This window comes from Gigantopelta aegis, chromosome 1, assembly GCF_016097555.1.
Source record: "Gigantopelta aegis isolate Gae_Host chromosome 1, Gae_host_genome, whole genome shotgun sequence".
Lineage (NCBI taxonomy): Eukaryota > Metazoa > Mollusca > Gastropoda > Neomphalida > Peltospiridae > Gigantopelta > Gigantopelta aegis.
In genome coordinates, this window is record NC_054699.1 from 18333921 (window position 1) to 18349653 (window position 15733).

The following is a 15733-nucleotide window of genomic DNA, read 5'->3' on the forward strand; positions in this document are numbered from 1 at the left end:
GGACACACGACCCCATCCCCACACACGCTTCCTACGCTAATGATCGATGTCAAGATATATTCTGTGAAAAAGGAAGGAAGGAAGTAAATGTTTTATTTAACGACGCACTCAACACATTTTATTTACGGTTATATGGCGTCGAACATATGGTTAAGGACTGTGAAAAAGAGTCTAGAGAGTCATGTGATTACTAGATTTTAAGAGTTCTCTCCCTTGACAAATGCCTCCCAAAAACAAAAATCAACATAAGCCGACCGCGAAAATGTTTAGTTAACCACCCTCATGTGAGAGCACCGCCTCGTGTTGTTGTCATGTTAGTAATAATATACCACTTGCACAGTTGTTATCAATTAGTACTGAATGTAGCAAGTAACTTGTGGCTTATTCAGATACTACAGTCTGTTTGTTTGATTTGTTCAAAGACACCACTAGTACATTGATTAATTAATCATCGGCTATTGGATGTCAAACATTTGCTAATTCTGACTCGTAGTCATCAGAGGAAACCCGCTACATTTTTCCTAATGCAGCACGGGATCTTTTATATGCACTTCCCCACAGACAGGAAAACACACACCATGGCCTTTGACCAGTTGTGGTGCATTGTTTGGAACGAGAGAAAAACCCAATCAGTTGGTATCCGACTGAGCTAAATCCCGCCCTTCAGATATTACAGAGGCCAATCTACTTGTATTCATCATAGAATGATTTCAAAAAACATATCAGAGTTTTAAATATTTTTTATGAGGAACTATTTCCTAAACCAGGGGCGGGACGTAGCCCAGTGGTAAAGCGCTCGCTTGATGTGCGGTCGGTTTATGATCGATCCCCGTCGGTGGGCCTATTGGGCTATTTCTCGCTCCAACCAGTGCATCACGACTAGTACATCAAAGGCCGTGGTATGTGCTATCCTCTCTATGGGATGGTGCATATAAAAGATCCCTTGCTGCTAATCGAAAAGTAGCCCATGAAGTGGCGACAGCGGGTTTCCTCCCTCAATATCTGTGTGGTCCTTAACCATATGTCCGACGCCATATAACCGTGTGTTGAGTGTGTCGTTAAATAAAACATTTTCTTCCATTTCCTTATTTCCTAAACCGGACTATATTAAATTGTTCCAACAAGTAAGAACACAACAAATGATAGTCTTATACCTTTACTTAAAGGTACAGTCCTGAGTTTGCAACCATTGTAATGTTTCCGACCAATAGAGCCTTTTCGATGTCTTAACATACAAATTAAATACATTTTCTTATTTAAAATATTTTTTATTTAAAAAGCAGTGTCTGTATTTACATGGTGTTTGTTGTTGTCCTAATGCTTGTAGTAGTCCAAACCGAATTTTACCTCTCAATAATTTTGTACGTACAAATGTGTGTGTGTGTGTGTGTGTGTGTGTGTGTGTGTGTGTGTGTGTGTGTGTGTGTGTGTGTGTGTGTGTGTGTGTGTGTGTGTGTGTGTGTGTGTGTGTGTACACACACACACACACACTCACATACATGTATATATATGTTTGTAGCACTCAGTTTTACTTTAATTCGTGATATATATATATATATATATATATATATATATATATATATATATATATATATATATATATATATATATATATATATATATATATATACTCAGTTTTTACTTTAATTCGTGCAGTGCAGTAGATACCACGTGTTGCTTTAAAGGACTGTCCCGAGTTTCCAGCTATTGTAAGATGTTTCCGATAAAAGAACTTTTTGGCGACTACTATTTCATAGTAAATACATTTTCTTGTTTAGAATACCAGTGTCTGTATATCGAATGTGTTTGCGGTCGTATACTAATATTTGTAGCACTCAGTTTCTACTTTAATTCGTAATATCTATATCTATCTATCTATCTATCTATCTATCTATCTATCTATCTATATATATATACACACACACACACACAGGTATAATCGTCATCACTAACCTGGTTGAATGACGACACAGAGCACCACACCTAACCCGCTGGCGAGCACGTTGGTTGCAGCGATGAACAGGAACGCCGTGAGGCTGATTTTACCGTTAGATCTGGGGTCCATTGACGCTGTGCCTACAATCATAATTTATAGAGATTTATTGTTTAATATACATAGAGAAGAGAGAGAGAGAGAGAGAGAGAGAGAGAGAGAGAGAGAGAGAGAGAGAGAGAGAGAGAGAGAGAGAGAGAGAGAGAGAGAGAGAGAGAGAGAGACAGACAGACAGACAGACAGACAGAGACAGAGAGAGAGAGAGAGATAGAGAGCTTAATACATTATTTTTATTCCTGATATATGATATTGACAAAACCGAAACACACGAGGGAAATAATCTCTTTATCATATAATCTGAAGCTTATTACAGCGTATTTTTGTAAAATATTCAAATGACGTAAGAATATGTATTTTTGAATGGAAATGACGTCAAACTCGAATGCCGTGATTTTGGATGTCCTTACATCAAAATAAATTAGTGCATAACGTTTTTTGTTTTCTGAACGCTGGACAGCTTTCAGTGTAAAATTCCTGTTGAAATGTTTTTATTTGATGACTATGAATGCATACGTCAATTATGTAGTGTCACCCTAGTACATTTGCTTAAATGTCAATAAACCTAGTGTCGTGACCTCTATTAATTAACATATAATTCAAAAATATATACAGAGAACAGGGCAGATTAAAGGGATATTTCTGAGTTTGCTGCATTGTAAGATGTTCCAGACTAATAAAATATGTCTACGATTAAACTTACATATTAAATATATTTTCTTGTTCAGAATATCAGTGTCTGTATATTCAATGTGTTTCTGGTCGTCTTAATATTTGTAAGAAGGTCAAACTGGATTTTTTCTTCAAACAATTTCGTACGTACGAAAAATGTTTATTTTAGGAAATAAAATGAAATTTAACGTAGTGCAAATATTAGAATGATCAGAAACACGTTTAATATACAGCTACTGATATTTTATGCAGAACAATCGTTAAAAAGTCTCCGTTAGTCGATAACATCTTAAAAACTGCAGCAAACTCGGAATATCACTTTAAGTGATTTATTTCGGAGAAACTTCACACACCTCCTGACTCCGCAATTGAGACATCCCTGTGCTTTGCAGAGATCGAGTAGCTTTTGTGTGAATTATTTTTCATGATTTGTATGGCGTTGTCATGACATTAGTGTCTCAGACTCTATTAGAGTTTTATAAGCAGCAGGCCTGGCCTCCCTCCCTAACCACTCTGTGTAAAAATAAAGATAAAACTATGGTTTGTGCTCCCCCACTAGAGGCTGTGACCCCCCCCACCCCCCGCATACATACAAGAGATGGTGTCATCCACTCCAAATATCGGGCATGGGCACGACATAGTAATGTTTTCTAATAATTTTCTAAGTAGCGCTGGGTATTAACGTTCTCGCGCATGCGTACTAGGAAATTAAAATTAGATAAGGGTCGTCCTAACCATCCTAGGGGCGGGATGTGATCCAATGGTAAAGCGTTCGTTTGATGCGCGGTCGGTCTGGGATCGATCTCCGTCGGTTGACCCATTGGGCTATTTCTCGTTCCAGCCATTGCACCACGACTGGTATATCAAAGGTCATGGGATGTGCCATCCTGTATGTGGCATGGTGCATATAAAAGCTCCTTGCTGCTAATGGAAAAATGTAGCGGGTTTCCTCTATGACTGTGTCAAAATGACCACATGTTTGACATCAAATAGCTGATGATCAATAAATCAATGTGCTCTAGTGGTGTTGTTAAACAAAACAAACTTTAAACTCTAAATGTATTTAGTTACATGAGTGTAAATTCAGCCCAACTGTTTTCAGGAACCCGACCCTACCTTCAAAAATAAGCTGGCCCTAATTAAAAAATAATAATAATTAAAGGTCTAAATACAATATAACAATATCTGATATCACACTATGAAAAACATAATGCTATGTCACATATTATATTCTATGACAATATCACCTCGTTCCAGACAGTGCACATTGACTGGTATTTCAAAGTTCGTGGCATGTGTAAGCCTGTCTGTGGAATGATGCATAAAAAATCCCTTGCTACTGATGGAAAATGTAGCGGGTTTCTTTTCTAAGACTATATGTCAAACTTATCAAATGTGTAACATCCGATAGCCGATGATTAATACATCAATGTGCTCTAGTGGTGTCGTTAAACACAACAAAGTTTTACATTTTAATCATTATATACTCTTCAAAAGAAGAAACGCAAAACCACATTGTCATAACATTTGGAGAATTGATTTAATTATTGAATGGTGAGTCCCGATAATTACCAAATGTTGCAGGATTGTTCACAATTCACTCTAGTCCATTGTGAGTAAGTGATAGGACACACCACCAAGGTCAAGGTCATCTGGAGTCAATACCGGGTGTGGCCTCCGCGTGTGTTGACAACTGCCTGGCACCGCCTGCCCATTGAAGCAACCAGAGTACGGATGACGTCCCGGGGGATGGTGTCCCACTCGGCCTGCGAGGCTGCTGCCAGCTCGGGCAGGGTCTGGGGCTGTGGCTGTCGCTGTCGGAGGCGTCGGTCCAACTCGTCCCATAGATGCTCAATTGGGTTCAAATCCGGTGATATCGATGGCCAAGGAAGGACATTAATGTTGTTGTTCTGTAGGAAAGCCGTTGTGAGACGTGCTGTGTGAGGCCTGGCGTTGTCATGTTGGAACACTGCATTGGCGTTGGCCATAACTGGAACGATGTGTGGCCGGAGGATCTGGTCAATGTAGCCCTGTGCATTCAGGTTGCCCTGCACGTGGACCAGGTCAGTTCTGCCAGTGTGTGAGATGGCTGCCCACACCATGACACTACCCCCGCCGAATCTGTCCACTTCCTGCACGCAGTTTGCCGCATAACGTTCACCACGACGCCTATACACGCGACATCTTCCATCATGACGTCGGAGCAGAAATCGGGACTCGTCACTGAACCACACCTGTCTCCATCGCAGTTGAGGCCATTGTCGATGAATCTGGCACCACTGCAGTCGGAGTCGACGGTGTTGTGGTGTTAAGATGACACCTCGAACTGGACGTCTGGCACGAATTCCTACCTCACATAGGCGGTTCCGTACGGTCTGGTCGGATATCTTGCGCAAACCTGGTATTGCTGCGGCTGTGGAGGTGGCAGTAGTCAATCGTTCCCGAAGGTGGCGTACCCGGATGTAGCGGTCCTGCCCGGGGGTAGTGACCCGTGGTCGACCGGATCTAGGGAGGTCACGTGTTGATCCATGTTGCTGGTAACGGTCCCACAGTCTGGAGATGGTGCTTGGGGATACATGGAATGCCCTGGCAACGGCTGTTCTGGATTCGCCTGCGTCTAGTCGGCCGATGGCATTTTCTCTGCGGTTCACTGAGACGTGGCATGTCCTGGATTGTCAACTGTCGGCCAGATACAGAGGCCAGGCAAGCGAACACCCTGCACTTTTATACTGTCGGTGTTCATGTTGCACGTGCAGACAACGCACGTGCAGTGGTGACATGGTTTGCACGTGGCTGCGTTTTTGCGAATATTCACATTTTGGAACTTTATTGTACAGTAGCTGCGTTTTATCGAATGTAACCGTGGGAATGTGTTTGGGACATGCAATGACCTTATATTCACAAAGCATGAACCGGTAGGAAACATAAAATCGGAGTTATAACCCATTTGTACCCTTTTGCGTTTCTTTTTTTGAAGAGTATATATGACAATAAACATTATCGACATACTTATCACCTGATATGACACTGCATACAATTAACGGGAGAACCATCAGACGAAGCACGCGCAGAAACAGTTCTCCTGGCATACCTATAACAAAAAACAAAACCTACAAAAACAAAAACAACAACAACAAAAACAACAACAACAACAACAAATAACAACATTGTATATACATTTGTGTGTTTGTGTGTCCGTATGTGTTTGTGTCCGTGTGTGTGTGTCCGTGTGTGTGTGTGTGTGTGTATTTGTATGTGTGTATGTGTATGTGTGTGTGATTTTCCTGTATGTGTGTGTGTGTGTATTTGTGTGTATGCCCGTGTATGTGCGTGTGTGTCTTTGTGTGTGTGTGTGCGTGCGTGTGTGTGTGTGTTGTGTGTGTTTATGTGTGTTGTGTGTGTGTCCGTGTGTTTGGCTGTGTGTATACATGTGTGTGCGTGTGTGGGTGCGCGTGTGTGTGCGCGCGTGTACATATGTGTTTGTGCGTGCGTGTGCATGTGTGTGTGTGTGTGTGTGTGTGACAAGTGAGTCTAATCTAGACTCTAAAACTTATATAAGCACCAGACCTGGTCTGATAAACCTTACCAAGACATACACCCGTGGTGTATTTCACATGTGTGTGTTTTACCCGTGTTTACAAAACCACGCTTTTTACATGGGTTACCCGCAAATTTGGAAAGGGACATAAGCGAGGAATAGCTTACACTTCATCACTTCGTTAAAGTACATGACGTCAGTTTGTATGTTTGCCAAATCGCGTGATGTTATATCTAGTACCGACAAAGTCATTGGTTTGTAAGCGTCAAATCATCCAGTAATATTGTACGTCACAACACTGCATAATATTTCTCATTGAGAAAATACGGAAAATATTTTCCCTGTTATGAGTGGTCACTGGGGGTAATAAATATAGTTATTTATTAAATTAGTAAAAATAAACATTTTCTTCATGGTGTATGAACTGCACGAAAACAGGAAGTACTAGTGTGGAAGTATGTGGTATTTGTTTTAGTTAGGATTTGTATTTAATGTTTTATTTGTAGATATTGCCTGCTATCAGCTTTTGTAATTAATGTATGTTTTTATTTACAGCTTGCCTGCTGTCAGCTTATTGTGTAACTAATGTTTTATTTTATCCTTAGCCAGGTTATGTCAAACAATAGGCTGGTAACTTGTAATTGTGGTAATCGTTTCTTTCAGCTTACACTGTACTAACGCACGTTACTTGCCTTGCATGTTAACTATTGTTCTCAAACTCCTCTCCCAAGCCCATCAGGGAATAAAACAACTTGTCTCTAGTGTTCAGGTTTATTTCTCCTGCTAAGATTATATTGTCAGGCCAGATTTCATTTTTAAAGGTGGAACTGCAAGTATTATTTGAAAGTGGATATTATCTGAAAGGTTAGTCTGTATTTTGTTTTATTTAATATATGTATGTTTTGTATACATGCATTGTTAGTTAACACCCTTAGAAAGTACTGTGGCTAGTTATTGTTTAATTACTTTATGAATGTATAAAGTAATGAGTATTTATATTGGGTATATTGATTAAATTACATTGAATTAATATTTGTTCAAGATAGCTGGCTTAAAGAAAAACTACAATCTGAATGTCATGTTAATTGTGTATGTGTATTTGTATGTGTATGTGTTTTAGTTCATCGTGTTTAACGATATGTGATTGTCAATAGTTTCTTTTATATGTCTTGTATTTGAATTGTAGATTGTCCTGTTCTCTTTCTGTGTGCTGGAGAATCCAGTTTATCTTACACCCAGGTGTCATCTACCTGGTATGAGTTTTTATGTATTATGTTTACCAAATATCAGTTTTTCATGTATAATTGTGATATATGACCAGTTGTATTTGTCATGTTAATCAAGTGTACTTATTATATGTATTTGCTTTATGTTATCAAATGTTTTTATAGTTTGGCATTAAATACTTAGGATTTAAAGCAGGATAATTCAATTTACATTATTTTTACTTGGTGACATATACATGAATTCTATATGTATTCTATGATGTGATATGTATTGTTGTTTTATTGTTCTTGTAGGGTGTTTTTTCCTTGTCTTCAATTTGTGTGACATCGAATAAATTGTCTGGACCCACCCGTAGCTGTTTTCCTTTCTGTGTTTGAGAAATGTGAAACATCTGATACTGCTACACTAGTAATGAAAGTTGATCGGTTACCACCGGTATCAAAGCAATACACGTCTATCATAGACTGTGCACAGTCTTATAATGACATACTTTCGTGTTTGTCTCGTCTTAATAAAGGGGGAACAAGGCGGTACAGGCCCACAGTTTTGAAAATTTGACCATACGTTATCTCGGTGCCCTCAGGCGTACGCGACCCATCTTTTGTTTGTTTTAATATTATGTTAAAATTAAAGGGAAATGCCAATAACAAAACGTTTATTCATATTTGCATTATTACCAACAGCTCTATGTAGGGTTCTGTAAGCATTTTTGCATTATTACCATCAGCTATGTAGGGTTCTGTAAGCATTTGACATGGATTATAACTACTATTGTGAGTAAAATGATGGAAATACATGGTGAAATGTTTTCAGGCCAGCTCACTTTCCCAAATATGTCCATAATTTTTGACAGAATGTGAAGGTTTGCTCCACATTTGGGCGGGGGGGGGGGGGGGGGGGGGAATAGATAACTAATCCTCCATCTCGAACGCGAATGCTAATAATATACCGGTAACGAGTTTCAACTACAAAGTGATGAAGTGTAAGCAATTCCTCGCTTATGTCCCTTTCCAAATCTGAAGGTAACCCATGTAAAAAGCGTGGTTTTGTAAACACGGGTAAAACACACACATGTGTGTATGTCTTGGTCCGGTTTTTCAGCGTTTTACGTAAACCCAGTCATAAACCTAGGTTTTGATATAACCCGGTGTTTCGAAACCCAGACATATGAAATCGGCCCTAAAAGTGTTATAAGCACGAGCCTAGGCCTAGGACTTGGACTTGGAACTATTTTCTCGTGCCCCTATCCAGAAAGGTTCAGGCACGCCCACCATGGATCCGTGTTCTGGCATCGCCAGTCCAAGGTTCCATGGCGGGGGCCTAGGCCTAGGTTCCTCCCTAGTGTCACCCTATCCAAATATCGGGCATGGATATCGGGCATGGGCACGATTTAAAGCTGCAGTCCTTCGAATATTTTTATTATTTAAGCTTAGAATGGATGATCCAGTTCTGTTTGGTACATATAAGGTCCACCATATCGCTATAGTTTCGTAATGCTCGCTTATCTACATTATCTAGGTCAACTACAAACGACATGGTCAGCTTTGTTTTTTTATAATTTAGCGGGACGCCAGTAGAACTGGGATTTTACGTGATTTGCGCAGGCGCTGAGCTTCTCACGTGATTTTGAACAAATTTAACTGTCTTGATTGAGGGGTCGTCTCATATCTCCAAAACATATTTACATCCATAAAGGTATGGTATAACACCTTTCCAGGGGTCGGTGGGGGATTTGCTTGAAATTTTAACAGTGGCCATCGGTTGGCATACGTGTTACATGTAAGGGTGTGTCAATAATTATGTAAAGCTATAGGGGAAGAGGAAGAGAGTGGTGTATTCGATTTACGTAACATTTATCAAGACTATATGTTACTTCTATTTATTACTTAGACCTAAAAAAGTGGGGTTTTTTTTTTAATTGCGCGGTTGGTCTAGGATCGATCTCCATCGGCGGGCTCGTTCCAGCCAATGCGCCATGACTGGTATATAAAAGGCCATAGTCTGTGATATCCTGTCTGTGGGATGTGCATACAAACGATGCCTTGCTAAAATAATGTAGCGGGTTTCCAAGGCGCGAGTGCAGGGATTTTAGCGAGGTTGGGGGTTATAGACTGTGTTGAGCGAAGTTTATATGGGGTCATGCTCCTCAAGAAAATATATTTCAATTTTTAGGCAGGTAAGTGTTTCGACCCCCAATACCCCCCCCCCCCCTCACATATACACGTTTCCTGTCTAAGATTGTATGTCTAAATTGCCAAATGTTTGACATCCAATAGCCGATGATTAATAAATCAATATGCTCTAACATGGATAATATTTACGAAATAATATTTATTTGAATTTGTCGATTTTAACACTCGTAAAATTAAGAAGTGAAAACGTGCAATGTCTACTTTGGTATATTTTATGTAAAAAAATATACATGATCAATGTGTTATACAAACTATACTGTACTAGCACTTTATAAAATATTAATTCTGAGATAGGAAGGTTCGATTGTCGATAATACGTTGTCAAGATCAAACCGGTTTTATCGAAAGACTAGTACCCTATTCTCAACCGAACGTTCTTCGTACAGCACAAGATTTCTCATTTAATTTTTTGAGACGACCCCTACAATTTCAAATCCGCAAACGCACGTGTTAACTGAAAGTGACAACAGGCTGTCGCTTGTGCTTTGCCGAGCAATGGCGGCAAAAGCGACGAATCGAGCGTATACTTTTGACGATCTCCGTTCATAGCGAACACACACGAGTTTTTTTTTAAAGTGCATTTGAGCTTGTATTTTATATTTGTACATGATGTTATAATATGGTAACCAGAGACTAACTTTAAATAATGATGTTTTCTAATGCCCTTGTCACACTCTAATGCGATCACGCTGGCGCTCCTACTGCGATATGAAAAGTATAAAAGCGTGAGGCAAAGTGTAGTAAGGTCTGTGAGAACGATTTGGTGACGCAGTGCAAAGTGTCAAGGACGGGAGAGGGTTCCTATGAGCTACTTTGAATGCCAAACCTATGCGCTTGCACAAAACAAGAGCAGGTGGTCAGCGCTCTGATGATGCAGTACAGTCGCCATGGCAGCGCAAAGCGAACTACATAAGCGTATCGTAGGCGTAGCAATAACGCATAGAAGCGTCTTGAGGTCGCACAAATCGTCCACTGCAACTGGTGTGCGATTGCTGTACGCTTATTGGGCTCTCAATACGTGTCTCTCCCGTTCTTATTGCGCTGTTAGTGCGTTTGACTATGACGCTCGTTATACGTTCACGGCGTTGTTCTGACGTTTGCAATAGGTTCACAGTGCAATCCCACTTCCACTGAGCCCCCCCACCCCCCCCCCCCCCCCCATTTTGGTATCAATACAGCTTCATCATCTATACACAATCAGTGTTCATCTGTTCTTCACCATTGGCCGCAGACAGGCAGAATGTGTTAATTGTACAGTTGTTAGCACATAGGCAGGCACAACAGGCACAGGATGACCAGGCCCTTGTCAACATCTTGAGAAAGAGGAGGTGGGGAAGAAGGGAGAGGAGATGCTGGGTCCGATCCTGGTTAGACGTGGGGAGAAGAGTTCAGATCGGCCACTATCACCGCCTAATACCTGAGCTACAACACGAAGATCCTGCATCCTTCTTCAACTTCCTGAGAGTACCACAAGATATGTTTGATTAGCACCGAACTTTTGATAGAGAAGTTAACACCACAAGTCCTGTGATTGGTTATAAATGTGAGTGTGTTGGTTGTAAAATCAATTAGTTTCATCTGGGCTAAAAAAAAGTATACAATTTTAATTCATCTAGTACCACTGTGTCAAGTAGCCTTGTGCTTGGAACATGTATGGGGTACATGTAAAAAAAGTACTGAAATTTTGTGCGAAACTAGGGGTGTTGTAAAAACATCTGGTTATACCGAAAATGAGCCATGAAAGGTACCATTTTCTGCAGTTAATATTTTGAGGTAGGTGTTGTAGTACTGATATTTATGGGTCATAGTTTGGTTGATATAGTGCATATAGTGTTTTTAAACACAAACGTTAACATGGTCGCCTATGGGATTTTAATTGGTATAGTCCAACCTATACACGCGAGTTGCAAACATAGTGAGAGCGCAGCGAGAGCGACCTGGACGCATTGAGAGCGCACGGATCCAGTGGGAGCGCATTGAGAGCGCACAGAGCACAGTGGGAGCGCATTGAGAGCGCACAGAGCACAGTGGGAGCGCATTGAGAGCGCACAGAGCACAGTGGGAGCGCATTGAGAGCGCACAGAGCACAGTGGGAGCGCACTGAGAGCGCACAGAGCACAGTGGGAGCGCAGTGAGAGCGCACAGAGCACAGTGGGAGCGCATTGAGAGCGCACAGAGCACAGTGGGAGCGCATTGAGAGCGCCTTGAGCACAGTGGGAGCGCATTGAGAGCGCACAGAGCACAGTGGGAGCGCATTGAGAGCGCACAGAGCACAGTGGGAGCGCATTGAGAGCGCACAGAGCACAGTGGGAGCACACTGATGATCAAACTGGGAACGCATAGGGCCGCAGTGAGATGGTAATAATCGAATCAAGAGTGTACTTTAAGCTACTGTAAGCTGTCATGTCATGGGCGTACATGGGGGGGGGGGGTCGATTGGTTCGACCGAACCCCCCCTGAAATCGCTTTTTTTTATAATTTAATATATCTGACATTGATATCTGACATTATTATATTTACTCAACATAGAAATATATGCCCAATATCTCTGCAATCTATTTTGGAACCCCCCTTTTCAAAATCCTATGTATTGGAACCCCCCTTTTCAAAATCCTATGTACGCCCATGCATGTGTCATGGATTTCACAAGTTCAGCGATGTCACTGCGCTTTGTTGAAAACTTTCAAAGTCCGGGAGTGCAGTAGAGTGTGACAGGGACATTATATTTATAAGATGCGCTGGTCATTAACGTTCCCGTGCATGTGTACTAGGAAATTAAAATTAAATAAGGGTCGTCCTACCCATCCTAGAGGCGGGAGTGCAGTAGAGTGTAACAGGGACATTATATTTATAAGATGCGCTGGGCATTAACGTTCCCGTGCATGTGTACTAGGAAATTAAAATTAGATACGGGTCGTCCTACCCATCCTAGAGGCGGGAGGTGACCCAGTGGTAAATCACTCGTTTGATGCGCGGTCGGTTTGTGATCGATCCCCGTCGGTGGGCCCATTGGACTATTTCTCGTTCCAGCCAGTGGATCACGACTGGTATATTAAAGGCCGTGGTGTGTGCTATCCTGTCTGTGGGATGGTACATATAAATTAAAAAATGTAAGCGGGTTTCCTCTCCAAGATTAAATAATCAATGTGCTCAAGTGGTGTAGTTAAACAAAAAACAAAAAAAATCCTACCCATCCACATTATGGCATCCTTGGACGGGTGCAGCTCCCTGATCCCGAATCCCAGAGCAAATCCCAAAATGATCCCAGTCAATGTCAAAATCATCAGTACATCTTTTCGGAAGTAACCTTTGACCTTGACCCAAAATAGATGTCGCACGCTCATTTGTTCAATGATTATCTCTGGATCTTGTGAAAAATAAGTCCTTTCCATGGCTGGTAGATTATCTGAAAACAACAACAACTACAACATTAACAACACCCCTCCAAACAAACCCAACCAACCCCCCCCCCCCTAAAAAAAAAATCTCACACATACATACATACACACACACGTACGCACGCACACGCACACACACACATACACACAACACACACGCATAACACACACACGCACGCATAACATACACAACACACACAAACCACACACACACTCTCTCTCTCTCTCTCTCTCTCTCTCTCTCTCTCTTTCTCTCATACAAACACTCTCTCTCACACAGACACACACGCAGAAACACACACACACACACACACACACACACACACACACACAACACACATACGCGCACAACACACACAGACACACAACACACACATAAACACAACAGACACACACTTTCTCTCTCACACGCAGACACACTCACACACAAACATACACACACATACACAGACACACACGAACGCATAACACACAAAACACAACACATACCACACACGCGTGCGCGCAGCACACACACACACACACACACACACACACACACTCACACAGGTCAATGCGCCGTAGTTAAAGGACATACCCTAGTTTTTAAACACTAAGGTATATTTTTGACTATTATAGCCGTTTTTGATAACTGAAATCATACTCAACTTAGATTTTATTTTTTAGATTATCAATGTTCGTACATTCGAAGTGTCTTTGGTTATCCTGGTGTTTTTAATATCACAAAATGCATTTTTCATATTTGTAAAAACGCACGTGCGTCTTAGAAGTAACAGTTATGGAGTCGAGTTTTAGTCTATTTTTAAAGGGTATTTCACCATTTCAAAATCACAGACTCATGTTTCACTCAATTGTAACTTTATTCAAATGTGTTTCAGGTTTGTAGATTAACTAAACATAGTGTTAATTTTCACGGGTTGAAACTAGGGTATGTCCCTTTAATATTCAGATTTTTTTAAGGCCACGAGAGTTTGTTTAATCTAGATACTTGACATGATTCTTGTGCTTTCCTCACCGACTTCCCCCGAAGGCTACATATCAAAATTACGAAATGTTTGACACCCAAGCCAATGATTAATACATGAATGTACTCATAAAACTCAAGTGGAGTGTTTGACAACAGTTTGAGAATGTCGGTAGCCATCACAGAAGCTTTAACAAGTGCTCTGTGTATTATAGTAAAACAACTGATTATTTTACACTAGCCCAGACCAAAAATTCACTATTGGGACAGATATAGGCGTACGGGCTCCTATTTTTGCAGGAGGGCAGGCTGGGTTTTGCCCGAATTAAAATTAAAATGCCCGAAAGTGCATGACAAAATTTATTAATATTAGCATTACTGCCAAATAGCTAGGGGAGGGACATAGCCCAGTGGTACAGCGCTCGGTGTGGGATCAATTCCTGTCGGTGGACCCATTGGGCTATTTCTCGTTCCAGCAAGTACACCACGACTGGTATATCAAAGGCCGTGGTATGTACTACCCTGTCTGTGGTATGGTGCATATAAAATATCCCTTGCTGCTAATAAAAAAGAGTAGCCCATGAATTGGCGAGAACGGGTTTCCTCCCTCAATATATGTGTGGTCCTTAACCATATGTCTGACGCCATATAACCGTACATAAAATGTGTTGAGTGCGTCGTTAAAACCACCCATTTCCTTCCTTCCTTTGCCAAATAGCTATATAGGGATACAAACGCATTTTTACATGGGTAGACTGATGGAAATACATGCTAAAACGTTCTCAGGTTAGCACATTTTGCCCGAATATCTCTATCATAGTTGTTCGAATTTGAGGTTTGGCTCCAGCACTAAGGGGGAAGTTGGCCCCCTGTCACCCCCACCCCCCCTGTCTCGTACACTTATGTGGACCAAGGGCGAAAATATGTGTCAGATCTTGTGTATACAAAGCAAAACTTTGACCTTGAATCTCTCTGAACTGATAAACAACACATCGTTCGTACCTCGCCTTAACCTTGAATCTCTGTAGACTATATAATGTTTATTTACCAAAAACATACTGTTTCTAGGTATACTCCTTGCTCACGATATCGCGGGTTCCACGATATCACGGCATTTACATTTATACGGTTTAGCACGCGCAACGCCCCCTGATGGCACGTTTATTATTAGAGGGCTGCCTGTAGGAAATACACTCGTGGAATACAGAAATATAGTGTTTTGGCCAGTCTCTCTCTCTCTCTCTCTCTCTCTCTCTCTCTCTCTCTCTCTCTCTCTCTCTCTCTCTCTCTCTCTCTCTCTCTATCTATATATACTATATATATATATATATATATATATATATATATATATATATATATATATATATATATATATATATATATATATATATATATATATATATATAATGTTACTTACGAATCTTGTGACTCTGAGCTGCGATACTCTTCGAACTGAGCGTCTCACCTCTGTGATGGTTCACTGCATAAGACCCCGCACTTGGGTTCTTCTGTCCCAGCTCAAAGCCCTCAGCCAATAACCGGGCTTCACATCTTCCCAGGCCAATGTCACGATTCAGTGGTAAACATCGTGTGTATTGATGCATGCGGTCGCTGTCAACTCTGACACTTCCAGCCATAGAACTTTGCATTATGTAATCTACTGGGAAGACATTTTACAAGTCGGAGTCGTTA

General features: G+C 41.1%; 1 protein-coding gene across 1 annotated transcript in view; it reads right to left on the reverse strand.

Moving 5' to 3' along the window:
* Nucleotides 1-15505, reverse strand: part of LOC121391796 (excitatory amino acid transporter 1-like) — a 30946-nt gene extending 15441 nt beyond the window's left edge. Inside the window, exons 1-4 of the mRNA XM_041523317.1 lie at nucleotides 15459-15505; nucleotides 12870-13085; nucleotides 5739-5813; nucleotides 1954-2076 (exon numbers count right to left, since the gene is read on the reverse strand). Of these exons, the coding sequence (XP_041379251.1) occupies nucleotides 1954-2076; nucleotides 5739-5813; nucleotides 12870-13071 (400 nt within the window). The 5' untranslated portion in view covers nucleotides 13072-13085; nucleotides 15459-15505. The remainder of the gene's footprint in view (nucleotides 1-1953; nucleotides 2077-5738; nucleotides 5814-12869; nucleotides 13086-15458) is intronic.
* Between the last annotated feature and the right edge of the window lie 228 nt (nucleotides 15506-15733).